This window comes from Mesoplodon densirostris, chromosome 16, assembly GCF_025265405.1.
Source record: "Mesoplodon densirostris isolate mMesDen1 chromosome 16, mMesDen1 primary haplotype, whole genome shotgun sequence".
NCBI classification, from domain to species: domain Eukaryota; kingdom Metazoa; phylum Chordata; class Mammalia; order Artiodactyla; family Ziphiidae; genus Mesoplodon; species Mesoplodon densirostris.
In genome coordinates this window covers 18,306,244-18,323,971 of record NC_082676.1, presented here as the reverse complement: position 1 = coordinate 18,323,971, position 17,728 = coordinate 18,306,244, and the positions used below count along the sequence as shown (strand labels likewise).

Here is a 17,728-nt window from a genome sequence, read left to right as displayed (position 1 = left end):
CAAGATAAATATTAGGCTTAAATCCCTGATATAACTCTTACTAGCTATGTGACCTTGAACAAGTTACTTAATATCTCTGAACCTCAGTCTCTACACTTGTGAAAGAAGCCCGATTCCAATAATAACTGTCACTTCAAAAGTTGTAAGGATTAAAGGATATAGCATATCACAACATCCTGCATAGCCCCTGGTACACAGTTAGGGTTAAATAAAGGTTAGTTTCTTCTACTTTCCCCTTTAAAGACAATGAAGTATATTCCTTAAACATAAAAGTTGACTTTTCAGATTTTCCCAAATATTGGGAATATCCACAAGTGAATAAAGTTGGAGAAGGCTAAGCAGTGACTGGGGTGCGAGGGGGAGAAGGAAAAAATTGTTAGAAGCATAGAGCCCTCTGGAGGAGACAAGGGAGGTCACAAGGGTAGGGGCAGCAGGAGCCACAAAGCAGTTCTGAAGAGTGTCCCTTCTGTGTTCCAGTCTTGCACTGAATGATGGAGTCCAAGGATGCCATTATTGGCCATGAGGTCTTTAGAATTAATGCTGAGGACAAAGATATTAGGATTAGGACTTCCCAAGAAAAGGAATTGCAAAGAGCGTCCCATCTACCTCTCCCAGACTAGTGCAGTGGTCTCCTCCTGGTCTCCCCACCTCCACCATGGGATCAAAACCTAAGAGTAACCTCAGTCATCTTCAAGACTGCAGGACCACGTTTTTCACGCAGTCCACAAGAATAGTAGGTTGAATACAGAATAGTTAAAAGTGAATCATTGTGATCCATCTTGATCACAAAATTAACATAATGGTTCATTCAACAAATACTCAAGAATCATCTGTCATATACCAAGCACCTAACGCTAGTCTCTAGGGACATAGTGATAGTCAAAACAGAAGTGGTCTCTGCACTTTGGAGCTTACAGTTTGTGAAGCAGGCAGACAGTAACCCAAAAAACTGTTAAATAAATATTTGAATACATAATACTTGTGAAAGAAGGGACTAGAAAAAATGGTCACTGTTTATATTAGAGATTAGGAAGTTCTCAAAAGATGACGGAGAATCATAGATCTGAAGGATTAATAAAGGTAAACAATGTATGACAGAAAGGAAGAATGTTCTAGAAAGAGGGAAGGGAATTGTGGAAGCCATGATGTTGGAAAATACTTAGTGTTTTCCAAGCATAGAAGGAAAGTCAATAGGACTGAACTATACTGAGAAATCCAGAGAGTGGTTAGAGATGAGACCAAAGATGTAGACAGGAATCAGATCATTCTGAGTCTTACAGGCCATGAGATGCATTTTAACTTTACTCTGAGGGCAATGGGGAGCCGGTGACAGGTTTTCAGATGGATGGTGGCATGGTAAGACTTGTATTTTTAAATTGAAGAACAGGCTTGGCAAATAGCTATTTTATAAGTAAAGCATAATAATGACATTGAATTATGAGGTAAACCTCTGCTGATGGACCAATTTGCAAGGAGAGGAATGGAACAGTAAAAGAAGGGTTATTAATAAGAGTGGGGACCAGATTTACAAGGGCATGTACCTGCTAGGGCCCAGCTGGCTGAAGACGCAGTGGAGGACCACATGGGTCTTCACTGTAGCAGAAACAGAAGTGACCCTGCTACTTTGGAGTGACTCTCTTACCTTCTGAGCCTCTGTCACATCTGTAGATCAGAGGGAATTTCATCCAACCTATATCAAAGACCCTGAAGATGAAAGGGGTTTTCACCTTGGAAAAACTGAATTGGCCCAATGAGACATTAACTGAATAAGGATATTAATTTCAAAAATCGAATATGTCCAAATATTTTCAGGCATCAAGCCATCAAAATATTGACTGATCAAGAAAATATAGAGCAAGCATGGATATCTAATCAATACTTCTGGACTTAACAGTCCCGAGAATGGAATGTTGTAGAGAGAGCATCCTCTCTCTATCACCTGCTTCATTACAAACGGTTGGCCACACCAATTTGTTTGTAGTCACTATTAATTCTGTAAGCAGGTATGTGTGTGTGTGTGTATGCATGTGTAAAATAAATGTCCATTACAGCAGTGTTTTGTGCTAAGTCACTTTCCTTGGATCTGATACATGCAGAAACAATACTTAACTTTTTATTAGTCTTATCAACTCACACTCCAGTACATTCTCCTCACTCTCAGTGGGATGATCTTTCTGGAACTGGACTGAATCCTGCTTCTCCACTTCTTAAAAGCTGTGCTAGCTCCTTGCAGAAAACATTATAAATTCCAAACTCTCTAGTTTTTGACAATCTTTAAGACATAGCCCTTGATCACTTTTCTAGGTTCATCTCCCACCACCTAATCCCATGGAGTTAAAAATCCAAATACTCCAGGGATTTCAAACCACTCATAATTACAAGTCCAAGGGAAAGGACTTCCTGAGAAAGGGGTCAGGGTCAGGGTGTCTCAAGGAGGATCAGGCCCTCGGACAGAGACAGGAACATCAGTCTCCTGTCCTTCACATTCTCTCTCAAGCTCTAGGGAAAAGATAATTTTATTGATGTCTTTTGGACTCTGTATTTTAGCGAAGACATTCACACTCACAAGGAATTGTACATGAGAGCAAAAGCTCTTTCCAGATTCTGAAGATCTTCAGAGACCTTGCCAAACCATGTGCTAGTAATGGAAGAGTTATCACTGCAACCTAAGTGGAAACTGGAGATTTGGAAAGTATTCCTATTTATTGTTCACTCTAATCAGCCAAGTAGACCTCACACCGTGGTGCCCATCTACATGTATTCTCTTCTTTTAGAACAGGGTGGTAGTTTAATCTCCAAGAGGACCACCATTAATTCTTTCCCTTCCTGTAGGCATGTGCCATTTCCCCTGTTGAGAGGTGGAGCCTGCTTCTCCACTCTTTTAGGCTTACCTGTGACTGCTTTTAATAATGATATGCAGCAGAAGTAATGCTGGCCATTTCTCAACCTAGTTTTAAGAGGACTGGCATTCCTCCTGGCTTTCTCAGAACACTCGCTCTGGGGGAAGCCAGCCATCATGTAATAAGTCTGACTACCATGAGTCTGCCATGCTACAAAGAAGACTAAGTTAGACGCATAGGGAGAGGGGCCAGCCATCCCCAGATGTTCTAGTCATTGCAACCAAGGGGTCAGACACACAAATAAATGAGCCATTTGGGCATTCCATCCCTAGCAGATGCCACTTGAGGAAGAAATGAGGACCCAGACATATGGCTCTCGGAGAGCCATCCCAATTATTTCCAGCCATCCAAGTCATTCCATCTGAGTCTCCTCATTTTCAAGCAGACACAACCACTATCCCTGCTCACCCCTGCCCCAACTCTTGGCCTACAGAATTGTGAGCAAAATATAATGGTGGTTGTTTTATGCCATTAAGTATTGACGTGGTGTGTCATAACAAAACAAAGACAGCAATAACATGTTTCTCCTTTTCTGCCTCGACAATCTCTGATCACTCATTGTTTAAGATTCAGCTCCGCCCTGACACCTTCCTTGATCATCTTGAAGCAGCCCAAGAAGCCTAATTCCATTTCCTACTGATATTCTATCAACTCATTTTGGCTTCTTCTCATCTAAAAAATGAACACAGGTCAAACCCCTTCCTTTCTACTTAGTGAGTTTCAATAACCAAAGAAACATCTCGGCTCCCAAGACAAATCATGTGGGGAAGCCAGCTCTCCATGACCATACAGATTGGATCCATGTAATTGATGCCCATTGTCTCTCAGAACATTCCCACATAACTGATGTTCTCGTGGCTACTTATGAGGCCGTCCAGCCAGTGGAGACTCACAGTCTGTTATATCTGCCTCCTGACTTCACTCTTTTTCTTGTTTCTTCCACTGGCAGAGCCAGATAGCAGCCTATCTGAGTCTTTGCCTATATTTGTGTCTGGTCCGAAGACCACCAGCTGTTATCCTTCCCTTTTCTTATGAATAGAGGAATGATTGTAGCACATTACCAGAGCAGCCAACAGTTAACTACTTGAGGATATTTTGAGTAGCAGCTCCCAATTTTTCAGGAACAATGAAAAGGGACTTGTAAAATTCCCCCCAGTGTTGGCAGACTAGAGGTTGGTGGCAGGGGTGGAGACATGCTAAGATCTGGGTATCAGCTGACTGGCAAAGAAACATTCTTTGATTCCTTTCTCTGCTGCACTCAATTCTGAATGCAGAAAGTGGGTCAACAGTGTATAGTATCAGCTGTACCAGGCTTTCTAAATATTCCTTTTTATTCTGACTTCGTATTGCTATGCCTGAATCGCATCTATCTACACATCCATCCATTTACCCATCTAGTCAACTAAATAAGAATTTCTGTCTATCTATTCTGTGCCACACACCATGCTACATGCTGGGGACACAGTAGTAAGCAAACAGAAATGGTCCTCACCTCTTGAATCTTGCCAACTGTCAGAAGAGTTGGACCTTAAATACATTTGGAAGATGAGGTCAGTGCTGAGAAAACAGAATTCTGTGATAGCACCTAACAAAGGAATCCAATCTGGCCTGGGGAGAAAGGGGTCAGAAAAGGAAGAAATCCATGAATTGAGATCTAAAGGAGCCAATTAGAGGAACAGTTGGGTATAGCCAGTGTTCTAGATGAGGAGTTATAAAACATTTCTGTTAAGGGCCAGAGAGTAAATATTTAGGTTTTGTGGGCTAGATAGTCTCAATAGCAATTACTCAACTCTACTGATAGGAGCACAAAAACAGCTATGTATAGACAAGATGTAAACAAATAAGCATAGCTCTTTTCCAGTAAAGCTTTATTTACAAAAAACAAAGAGTGTGCTGGATTTGGCCTGTGGGCTGTAGTTTGTTGACCCTGCTGTAGACAGAGCAATGGCATGGGCAAAGGCCCTGTGGTAGAAGGAGTGTGGAAAAGGTAGAGCACTTAGAGAAGAAGGTAGTGTGGCTGGAGCTCACAGAGAAAGGAAAAGTGAAATGTGAGAACTTGGAAAAAATGAGCAGGGCAAGCTCTGTATATAAGATCTGGATGGGGACTTCAGTTTTTAGCTTAAGAAAAATCAGAAGCCATAGAATTGTTTTAAGCCAGGGAGATATGAGGCAACGTATTTACATTTGCCTTGAATAGATCTCCCTAACTGCTAAGAAGAAAATGAACTAGAGAATGACAAGGATGGATATGAGGATTATTTAGGGGCTATGGATCTTACTGAAGTAGGAGATGATGGTAACTTGGACGAGGATGGAGGTATTGAATGTGGATGGGTTCTACACATATTGAAGATGTAGAATAATCAAAACTTGGTATTGAATTAAATGTGGAGGGTAAGGGAAAGGAACAGGTCAAGACTCTACATTGTATCTCTGCTAAATGTATCTCTGATAATCATGTTTAACACATTTCCTCTTGTTTTACTGCCAAGGGATTGAAATTTTACTTTCATTTCCAGCCTTCATCTAATTAGGGAGTCAACTCACATGGCTGGTGAAGTGAAAAGTAAATCACCCGAAGACAGATGAATTACACGGTTAATGGGCCAGAATAGCCTCGCTTCACCAGACACCATTCTCCGGGCAGCTTCTACACATACCTCTACTAGATGTATCATGCCGTATCACTGTGTCTGTGTTCCCTAAAATATCATGGGATTTTGGAAGCAGAACTGCCTTTTTCATGTTTGTGTTACCAACACTTAGTATTGGGGTTGGGGGATCTCCTCACTCGACATCTGTCCACTCTAGAGGTAGGTGCAAGTTAGAGATGTAACAGACGTCTGGTGGTGTAGGCAGTTCCTCTCAATCCAGTCAAGAGCATCCTACTGAGTCAGCCTAACTAAACATCATGACATACTCCAGAAGTATGCAGGAGACCACCTAGAGAATGATGGAGATGGTAATGCAGGGGACAGAGGGATTTTGCCTGTCCTTGGCACTCTGATCTTTTTCTTCCACTTCCTTGAATTCTGCTTTGCAAAGACGTTCCCTCTCCAAACCTCTGCCTCCTGTATCATACCTGCTGTCCACCTCTGTGGGCAGTGGGACAACCTACCACCTGGGCAAGAACTTTACCAACCTCTGTGATGACATCAACACGACAGCTCCTTCACTGAATTTCTAAGGTATACAGATCTGCTCCTAACCACTATTATATAAATCAGACTTCAGACTTTTAAAAACTTCTATTTTGATTCAGAAAGTTATGCTTTTCATACTGAGATCTTATCATAATCCTGGCTGAGTAGACAACCATGAGGCTACCTAATCCATTAACTCATTCACACATTCCAAGGTCCATCTCAGGGTCTGGGTGGATGACCAGAAAGTCTGCACTTGGACTAGTCACGTAGCCCCTTTCATAGACCCCTGTTTTGCCGTCAGCTTTAACTGACTGCTTTTCTGTAGGCACTTCTAATAGGTTAAGTCCTAGTTCGATGCTCTGGTTCTTCCATTAACTTGCTAAGTGATGCCAGGCAACGTGTCCCATCTTAATGTGCCTCAGTTTCCTTATTCATGGCAAAGTCTTCAATCACGGTGTATATACAATGTAGCAAACATTTATATCTCCAGGCCAGACTCCTCTGCTGAGCTCCAGGCCCACAAATCCAACAGGCTACTTGACATGTCTTCAGTGACTCAACAGCACTTCAAACCGTATCTGTCTAGATCGGAACTCCCCCCCTTCTGCTTCAAATCTGGCCTCTTCTTGTGCTCATTATCTCATTTAATGTCGACATCACCGCCCACTTAGACTGAGCATAAGCAGAAAAGAGAAGATTCTGGACTAAGTCCTGGGATGTTGGAATGGTGAGAAGAAGAACCAAGAAAGAAGCATGAGAAGAAATGGCTGGGGAGGAAGGAGAAAAACCAGGAGAGCAGAAGCCAAGCCAAGAAAGTATTTCAAGGACAGGCTGCTGACAGGGCAACCATATAAACCCAGGTTCAAACCTCAGTCTGGTTTCTTGGTAGCTGTGTGCCCTTGAGAAAGTTACTTAAGATCTCTGAACCTCAGTTTCCCTGACCTGCCTCACAGAATTGTTGAGATTATGAAATGAAATGATGCATGTAATGTGCCTTGTCCAGGAATTACTCACAAAATGTTAGCTGGTAGAATTATTATCTGTGTTTTCAACTTATCAAGGCTGTAGCTGCTTTGAGCTGAGGAAAAAAAACCTAGTCTCTAAGCTCAGTTTATTCTGCTACCTAGCAACTATATATTTACATTTTCAACATCACTTCTTTATCCTTGATTACTTTAACAAGCACTTCCTAAGTGCCCTGTTGCAATTCAGGACCACATGTGAGGTGTATAGAACAATTCTATTTTCTTCTCAAGATGTAGTGGCCTAGCATAAATTGTCAAAAACAAGTTCAGCTTTGTAGCTTTACTGAGGTCTCTTTGAAAGGGTATTGAGAAAGAATGTCTGGGCCAGCTCACAATGAAAGTAATGGTCTGTAGCTGATAAAATGCTGTCCCTACTTATTTATAATGGAAAGCTGAACCTATACAAATCAAAGAGAATATGAGGCCAGGTTCCAACAACATGCAAGGGCACCTAACACTGGGATCACTCTAATTTCCAAATAGGTTGCCTCTCCTGGAAAGTGAATTTAAGTAGGCTACAAATGTAAGTTCACTCTCGGGCAGGTTCTAGCTACTGTTCCAGACATATCTCTGGCCATATGCTTTCAGAACAAAGCACCCTGTATTTTAAGGCCCCTTCCTCAAGCTCACCATACCCCTTACACCTCCGAGCCTTTGTCCCTTCTATCTGGGACAATCTTTTCCTTGCACTTTCTTCAAATCAAAATCCATTTCCTCACATAGATAGTACTGTCTAACTCAATTAGGCAGAATTAATCACCTGCTGAGCCTCTGATCAGTGTTCCTGGGGCACCACACATGCCTTTTCTCTATCACTTATCGCATTTGTTGAAACTAATCCACTTACGGATCTCTTCTTGGAGGACAGTAATATCCTTGAAGGCAGAGACTATGTCTTATTTATCTTTACAATCCCTACCCTGCTTAGCATATAGTTGGCAGTCAATGAATATTTAAAGGAACACCTCAGTTATTCCCATAACCAGGAGATGAAAAGTATAATTCAATTTGAGAAGGTTAGATTTGTGCAGAAATCGGATTGGGGGTCTACAGAAAACATTAGAAGACAGGCCATTATTGACCATACTTCACTCCTCTGAAGGAGACCAGGGGACAAGGACTAGAGTGGTCACAGCTCCCAACTCTAGCCCAGGTTTTGCTAGTGACTCGATGAGTGACCTTGAGAAAACTCTCTGGGACTCAGTTTTTCATCTTTAAGATGAGGAAGTTGGATCAGATGGTGTCTAAGGTAATTCTTAGTTTTGATGGTTTATTATGTCTCCTTTTGGAGTCTAATATCCTTCTCTGACACTTACCTTAGTTTAACTCTTTAATGCTTGGGATGGACAATTTGTTTACTTTCTCAAGGCCACTTACATTTCCATTTTGCACTTCCAAGGAATAAACAATTCCATTCCACTTTGGGTTGCCAGGAACTTAATAAGTGTGTCCTTTAATCTGTCAGCCAAGAGGATGACTGCAAAATATTCAATAATCTCTATAAAATATTCAATAAGAGCTTCCCTGGTGGCACAGTGGTTGAGAGTCCACCTGCTGATGCATGAGACACAGGTTCGTGCCCCGGTCTGGGAGGATCCCACATGCCGCGGAGCGGCTGGGCCCGTGAGCCGTGGCCGCTGAGCCTGCACGTCCGGAGCCTGTGCTCCGCAACGGGAGAGGCCATGGCAGTGAGAGGCCCGCGTACCGCAAAAAGACAAAAAACAAAAAACAAAACAGTGACTGCTGAGCCCCACCCGTGGAGTTTGGGGTTCAGTAGGTCTGGGGTGGGGCCCAAGAATTTGCTTCCAGAAAGTTCCCAGGTGATGCTAATGCTGCTGATCTGGGGACCAAACTTTGAGCACCACTGCTTTGAGCAAATGACTCAATGTTTGCTGAAACTGAACACTTTAGTTTCCTCCTCTATAAAATGGGAATAATAACATCTATCTTACAGAAGGCAGTATAGTGGGATGATCTTGGCTGTAGGCTTAGGGGTGTCACACAGACCCAGGTTTAAGTTCCAGCTTAAAAATCTGCCATTTAAAACTATGAAGGCTTAGGCAAGTTCCTTATTATTTAAACCTCAGTTTCCTCACCTGTAAACCATCAGGGACAGTCATAACACATTTAATCCTCCCAACATACCAATGATATAAGATAATGCATATAAAACACTCAGCTGGAAATGGGCTCATAATTAATGCTCAATAGATAATAGGTGGTATGATGAATATTAATAATGTAATAATTATTGTAATTTGAGGCCCCAAACTGGAAGGATTAAGTGAGCTCCTTGGCTAACCCAGCTAGAAATCAAAAATATCTCAGTACACTGGGATAACAGGGTCAAATCTAACAAGAAGACACAGCACAGATGAAATATAAAGTCTTTACTTGAGACCCTCAAATCCCGAGCTGGAAGCCATGAACTCTGTGTGAGGCAGGTACGTGACGGACATTTGGAGGTTAATTCAAACGTGAGCAGTGTGTTCTGACCCCAGGTTTGGAAAAGTGAGTGAGGGTGGTGGCAGCCCCCTGAACTCCCAGTAGTTCGGCCCAGGGTAGACTTGGAAACCACACACTTCAGAGACATGGACTAAATGGAGACAGATGCGCCAATCAAGATTTTGAACAGATTGGAAAACAGAAACGTGTACTGAAGAAGGTTGATAGCTGATGTGAGGGCTGCTGAGCCTGAGGGCAGGACCTGCAGGGCACACAGCTGGCTGCAGTCCAATAGCTGGGGCTGAGGCTCAGAGCTGCAGGAAGAGAAAGACTGATTTCGTTACCCTGTGGGACACCAGAGGGCAGACAAGGGCCAGCGTCTGGTTGCTGACCAACCCACACTTTGTGTGCAAAATCAGGAATGAATGGATGGAAGTTACAGAGAGCAGATTTCACCTTAAAGGAAGACAGAATCCAGTACCAGAAAAGCTGGAACCAGATATGGCCATGGAGCTAGAAGATCTTATATGAATTCCAGGTCCATCATTCATATATACATACATACATACATACATATTTGGGTTGTGCAAAGATGCTCATTGTGGGACCATGAGTCTCCCACACCAGGCTGCAATCTCTCCCTCTTGCTCATCTCTCTCTATATCTATACAGGGCTTGGACCAGCTCAGGAATGCCTGCGGATGGGATGGGACCATCTGGTCTACAGTCCCACTTCCGAAGAAGCTCCTGGTGGGACAATTCTCAAAGGTCCTTTCTGGATTACTGGGCAGCTACCTTCCTGCGACAGGCATTTTGGGCTCTGAAGTGGATAGAGGAGCCCAGAGGAGGCTCTGTCCTATCAGCTAGCAAGGCTATTCACGCTGATCTCCTTTCCTTCACCCTGCTTTGTGATGGAGAGAAAGCGTAAGGTTGGAGGAAAGACAAGACGCTTGGTTTAGAAAGTAGAACATGGGTCCAAACCTCACTATGTATTCATTACGGGACCTGAGGAAGATCTTTTAATATCTCAGAGCACCAGTTTCCTCTACTGTAAGATGGGTTTGCTAACAAACATAGCAACTAGAGAGGGTTACTGTGAGGACAGAGTAAGATGCCAGATTTGAACATGCTTATCACAGAGCCTGGCACCGGGCGGGAATCTGATTGGCTCCATGCCAGTATCCAGCCACAGGCTCCTTGCAGGACACTGTGGTGGTAGCAGCTTCTGCCCACGTGGTAGAAAAGGGGAGGAGCCATCAGCAGCCTCATACAGTGAGACCAGTGAGTGGTGAGAGCTGCATTCCTGGTGCAGGAGAGGGAACATGGATTCTGGAGTCAGATAACCCTATTTTGGCTTCCAATCCCATCCCCACTCTAAGCGTGTGGGACTTTGGGCTTATTTACTCCAATTCTCTGAAACTCAGTTTCTTCACTTATGAAATGGGAATAATACCTAATTTATAGGGTTCCTAGGAGGCTTAAGAATGGGATTTATATAAAGCATACAGTCTAGCACATTGTAGAAGCCAATAAAAGTGATCTTCCTATCTGAGCTTTTGTTACTAGAAAGCGCAGAGCCCAAGTAGAATTTGGAAGTTGCCAGCCTGCATATTTAGATTACGTTTTCATATAATGGAGTTATATTTTAAAATAACCTGGTCTTGACCCTCTTGTCTTCATTTATGTTTTCCTGATCCTGATTATTTAATTCTCATACAGCTGTTTTATTGTAGGTACTTTTTTTTTTTTTTTTTTGCATTACGCGGGCCTCTCACTGCTGTGGCCTCTCCCATTGCGGAGCACAGGCTCCGGATGCGCAGGCCCAGCGGCCATGGCTCACGGGCCCAGCCGCTCCGCGGCATGTGGGATCTTCCTGGACCGGGGCATGAACCCGTGTCCCCTGCACCAGCAGGCGGACTCTCAACCACTGCGCCACCAGGGAAGCCCGTAGGTACTTTTATGAATGTTTTTCTAAATTCTTTGAAGAACTAAGTGGATAAAACCTAACTGATGTCAGGAGAGACAGATCCTTATTATGACTCTGCAAATGCCTGTGTGATTTGCAGCATGGAGTCTCTCTGAACCTCAGTTTCCTCATCTGTAGAATGGGGGTAGTAAGAAACCTACCAGCTCTTTCATGGTGCAGGAATAAGGATCTATGGCTACAGGTTTTTGCAAAAGGACTTTTGTAAACTATGAAAAACTTAAAAGTAGGAACGTTTATTATTTTTGAGACAATGCCCTGTTTTATTCATTTTTGTAATTACGCCCCTCTCCAAACTGTGCTCAGGACTCAGGACAGGGACAGGCACGTACTAAGCACTGAGAAAATGGCCACTAAATCTCACCTCCAAGCCCTCAACAGTGTCTGCTTCTTTATTTAGCAGAGAGCTTGATGGCCCAGCATGTGATGCTCCTTAGAGATAAACTGCCTTCATCCACCAGACATGAAACCATTGAATAGAATGGAAGCAAAAAAATGAAGATGGAGCTTACTAACAGTACCCAATGGGCAAGTGAGTCTGTCAAATGCTATTACATGAAGGGTAGACAGCCAAGCCCCGTATCATAGAATTCAACAGCAATTTGTTTTGAAGCATTTTGATTTGGACTAAAATAAACAAGGAGCGGATGAGACTATGAACAAAAGACATAAAGAAGATTTAAGCAGGAATGTAAAATGAAAGCAGAAGAAGAAAGACCCAGAAAATGATCCCAGGAAGCAAAAGATCTCAGAAAAAAATAACAAGCAGGTACACAAGGCAGTAAGATCAAAATCAGATTACTTAATAAAAGCCAGCATTTCTTTAAACTGAAAACAACGCACACTGCTGACAGGCACTCCTTTTTCAAGAATGCCACAGCACTCCAGAGCAACAGTCCATACCTGACAAAGCCCCCTCACCCCTGCATCCCAGAGGTCACTGGTCCTACACAAAATTGGGAGGCTTGACGGAATGGATGTTGCAGAACTTAGGAGTCACCTGGAATTGAAAACCCAGGAAAACAAACCCACACAGTTGGATGCAAAGGTTCAATTAGGCCAGGGCCCACCTGTTCAATAATGAAATAATTGCTCAGGGCAGGTTTTTCTGTAATCTTTTCCAACGTGACATCTATTCTTGTGCTCTGCCTCTAGCAATGCTTCTTCAACATTTGCAAATAATCTCAGGCTCCCCTAAAGACCCGATGGAGAAGCCAGACAGTCACTTCCCTAATGCCACGAAGATAGATTCAATTTTACACACATCAGGGTGACTGCAGAAGCCATTTCTACGTCTCCAGTGTAAGCATTACTTACATTTTTTCCCCTCAAATCACACCCCAGTGATTCCACAGAGCATTTTAAAAGGTACCTGATGCATTCCAGGGCATTCAAAAGAATCCCCAGAGCATGTTTGTGGCTCTAGCCTGAGGACCCCAGATGCATAGATAGAATCCTAAAATATTTATTGATTCAAACAAATGTAAAATTTCTTAATAATTGAGTATAACGTCAATTGAATTTTTTCTGTCTTTTTAAAAGCAATATCATTAAAATGAATGTACATACAATATACATATACATATGTCTGGGTATGCGTGTTATGTCTGTGTGCATGTATATGAGTGTATATAAATGTAAAACACACATATATCAATCTCGGAAAGATTGTGTCTGGACTTTAAAACATCTGATTAGATTTTACTGGATATGCTGCTTCTTCCTCTCTGGCTGGCCAATCTACCTCAGTCTTGGGTGCTTTTATCTTAAGAGTCTAAGTTTTAGCCCACGGGGAAAACGGAGGTGATGTTTCCCCTTGAAATCCAAGAAATTGGTGTTACCCAGGTTTTCATTTGAAATCAGAAAGCTTAAGATCAAATACCTACAATTTGGGGGTCACGATGTTTGTCACGTGTCTTTGACCGTATCTCTTTGGCATTCAGGGTCCTCCCAGGACATTTTTACAAACATGGAAATGGAAAAAAAGGTGCACCAGAGCCTGGCCTGGCCAGGAAGGTTCTGGGTGAATAGGTACCACTTGGCCAGCAGTGTCATCAGCTAGACCTGCTAATGAACTTCCTTGCCTCAGGACAAAAGCAGGAGAGTCCGTGACAAGTTAGCATGGCCAAAGGCTTAGGGTGGGGCAGTGCTCAGGATGCGCCTTTAAGGACAAACCAAGCCCAGTTCCTTGCTACCCCCTTTTCCACCTCTCCTTCCCTCTGTCGGCATCCTCTTTTCCTGGACCCAAGGGAATGTATGAATCCCAGAAATTCACCTGGGTGGAGAATGGATTAAGAACTGACTGTGTTTAGGCAGATTGCAAACTTGCTCCGCTCTCTGAGGAAAATAGAAGTTAAATATTTACTCATGAAATAATCAGTATGCGCTGTTAGCCTTCGTCTTTAAAAGCCATTTCTCAACCTTAAGAAGTATTCCAACTTAGCATCACCAAGAGTGGGCAAAGTGATAGCACGCATCTATTGAAATGATGCAAAGGGAAGTACATACACAACGTGACCTGTGTAGCATTTTTGCCAAAATGCTTAACCTGAGTGTGATCATGATGAAAAAAATCAGACGAATCTGGACTGTGGAACATTCTGCGGACAACTGGCCTAGACTTATAAAAGATGTCAGCATCCTGAAAGGAAAATGAAAGGTCGGAGGACTGTTGTAGATAGAAAGGTGATGGGAGACATGGTGGCCAAATATAAAGTGAGCACCTTGACTGGATCCTGGATCAAAAGATAGTAACAATAAGAAAGAACATTTTAGGGCCATGGGGGAAATTCAGCTATGGACTCTGGTCTATCAGAGATTGAAACAAGGTTATATTTCTTGGGTAAAATAATTTCACTGTGGTTATGCTGAAGAGCTGCCCTAGTCCTCAGGAAACACATGCTGAATTCTCTGGAGGGGGAGTGTCATGATGTCTAAAACTTACTTCTAAATGGTTCATAAAATTGTATATATATATATATAATGTATGTATACATATAGTGTGTGTGTATATATGAGAGAGAGAGACAGCAAATATTGCAAAATGCAAACAATTGGTGAATCTAGGCAAAGACTACGTGAGTATTCATTTTACTATTTTTTCAGTCTTTACAGGTTTAAAACAGAATCTCTCTTTCCCAAGGTAGCACGTCAATATGTGAAAATAGCTGTTGCCTCTTTCAAAGTTCAGCCTTCTTAACAGGGTGCCTATAAGAACCCCCTGCGGATTTTTTACAAAATCCGCATCCTGAGTCCCCAACCCACTCCCTGTGCCCCAGGAGATTTTGATTCAGCAGGTAAGGTGTGGGGCTCAGATATGCGGATTTTGAAAACTGCCTCAGGTAGGTGCTGTGGTACACTTGAGGTTAGGAATCATGGTCTGAGGTACCCTTGGATCCTGGATCCATCAGGAAGCAGCTGTGTAACTGTGGGAAGGTCAGCCAAACACTGACCTTCTGGATATATCATCTATAAAATGGGAACAATCATACTAAGCATCTCACAAGGCTGTGGTGCAGACGAAGGTGGTCTGTAAATACTTGTTTCCTTTCTTTCTCCATCTTCTCATAGATCCCCGTCATCCCAAATGGACCTTATCTAAGTGATTTGTACAAAATATGATTTCTTCCCTTTGCCACTGGCACAGTGTAGGGGGAACATTTGTCTCTGCTCATATTCCTTTAGATTTCCTGCTTTCCCCACTTTGGAGAAGAGGCTGGGGAATCTAGCATTTCTACGCAATTCAGAAAAAGAACTGGTTTTCAGAAAGTTCAGAGCAAAAGTCAGCACTCTTGAGTCTGATCCCCAAGATTAGACTAAACTAAACTAGCTTTAGTTTACTAGTCTTGATGTTCTCCTTTGGATGGGTGAACCCTGAAGTTGTAGCCACTACTATTAGCTTGGGATCCTGTATTAACTCTGCATGAGGACACCGCTGCTCTTGACTAAATGCCACTTGGATCACTAGCTGTGTCTTGAAACTGACCAAGGCTTGGAAGGCATGGCTTCCAGTTCTGGATAAGTTACTCATCAGCCATAGGACATCAGAGAAGTCTGAGCCTCAGTTTCATAAGCTGAGAAATGGAGACAGTGATAACCCATAACTCATCTACCTTATGTGGTTTATGTGCAGCACTGTTTTGATAACTGTAAGACACTCAGTGCAGCTTGGCATATTTTTCTCCTTAAGGGCACAACCATGCCTTCCTTCTTCTTTTTTTTTTTTTAACTATTATTAGTTTTAACCTGCCTCTGTGTACACAAGCAGCAGTTAAGATGGCTTGCCCTCATTTCCATCTGCTTTGAGGTTCTGAAATTCTCCTTTTCAGACGGGTGGCCCCATGTCTTTGCCAGGGAGCACCTTCACCCTGGACCACCCCAGGGAAGCATCCAGACTCCATGTCCTACAGCACCTGACACTGTGAGGGGTCAACCGCAGAGGTACCAGGGTCAAGCTGGTACAGATGTCCCCTTCCCCTTAGTTGGCTCCACTTACTGAATCCATTAACGTCCTGTGGACTAGAGGAGAAGCCTTCGTCGTTGCGGCTGGTGCTGAGCTTGGTGGTGGGTTTGTCGGCCGAGGCCACGGGCCCCATCTCCCTCTGCGCTCCACTCTGTGTCTCCTTCTGCTTCTTGGCCAGCTTCCTTTGGGACATGTGCAAGGGGAATAAAATCACAGTCAGATGGTGACAGTTGCATCCAAGCACTGGAAGATCAGACTGTTCTTTTTCCCCACCCATCATCCTCAACCCCCAAACTGGTCCATTTTCCAGAAACAGAGTCAAGGCAGGTCTTCCAAGGTCAAGGTGGAATAAACCCAAGTCTTCCTGAAACTGCTAAAGGCCTCCATTTGCTCAGAAATATGACATCTATCCTGCCTCATCCTCAGCAATGGGTGTGTTCTTTTTTTTTTTTTTGCGGTACTTGGGCCTCTCACTGTTGTGGCCTCTCCCGTTGCGGAGCACAGGCTCCGGACGTGCAGGCCCAGCGGCCATGGCTCACGGGCCCAGCCGCTCCGCGGCATGCGGGATCTTCCCGGACCGGGGCACGAACCCGTGTCCCCTGCATCGGCAGGCGGACTCTCAACCACTGCGCCACCAGGGAAGCCCGGGTGTGTTCTTTACTTGAGCTTAAAATGGGAAATGATGAGATCTGCACAATATGGAAAGAGTTGTCTTAGGCACAAATCATTGGTTTCCAAAGGAATAAAAAAAAAAGGTCTTGCTGCATCTATGAAAAACAGCATTTTACAGAAATGTTTGGGTAGCTCTGAACCCCTGGATAAAAATTTTTTTTAATGGAGCCTCTCTAAAACATAGATATTTAACTACTGGACAACGGAGTGGTAAAAATCTCAGGTTTTTACATCCTTAGTTTTTCACCCATGGTTGACCCTATGTTTTCATGGTGATGATGATGGTATGTAAAACTTTAAAATATGTAGACAGGTGTTTCAGCTACAAAATGGAAATGGAAGGGTTGTAGAAGGAAATAAAACACAAAACCATACTTTTGGGATCTTATTCAAAATGTAATCACTAAAAAACCCTCTTAGTAATTAAGGAAAAATCATATTCATTCCTGTAGTCATAGAGTTTAGTCGATCCCCCTCCCTCTTTTTCCTGAACAGAGGGGAACATCCCAAACTTGTGAGTGGGGCGTACAAGACCTATGGCTCCAGGCTTCAACTCAGCCTTGTTTTCCACACGTGTCTCCTTTTAGGAAACACCAACTACCTCATCTTCCTGTCCTAACCATTCCTCAGTACTCCCTACTCCGCAGTGTGCCCCCATTCTTCTCCCCGGGCCTCCTCCTCTTCATCCTTCGAGGCTCAGTGGCATTTAAATGTCACATCTTGGGCTTCCCTGGTGGCGCAGTGGTTGAGAGTCTGCCTGCCGATGCAGGGGATGCGGGTTCGTGTCCCGGTCCGGGAGGATCCCACATGCCACGGAGCGGCTGGGCCCGTGAGCCATGGTCGCTGACCCTGCGCGTCCAGACCCTGTGCTCCGCAATGGGAGAGGCCACAGCAGTGAGAGGCCTGCGTACCGCAAAAAAAAAAAAAAAAAGTCACATCTTCTCTGAGGTTTCCTCTTGCTCCCTAAACAGATGTGTGGTTTTCTCTTCCGGGCTGACTCTCCCATTGAACACAAATTTACTTAGCACCTACACGTGCCAGTCTCTGCTAGACGTAAGAAGTTCAAAGCGTCAAACACTGGACATGATCTTGAC

The 17,728-nt window shown here is 43.5% G+C and overlaps 1 protein-coding gene across 1 annotated transcript in view; it reads right to left on the bottom strand.

The window, feature by feature from the left end:
* The window catches only part of PTPRT (protein tyrosine phosphatase receptor type T), an 825,916-nt gene that overhangs the window by 114,748 nt on the left and 693,440 nt on the right, over positions 1-17,728 (bottom strand). The window contains exon 19 of the mRNA XM_060079174.1: positions 15,996-16,144. Coding sequence (XP_059935157.1) covers positions 15,996-16,144 — 149 coding nt within the window. The remainder of the gene's footprint in view (positions 1-15,995; positions 16,145-17,728) is intronic.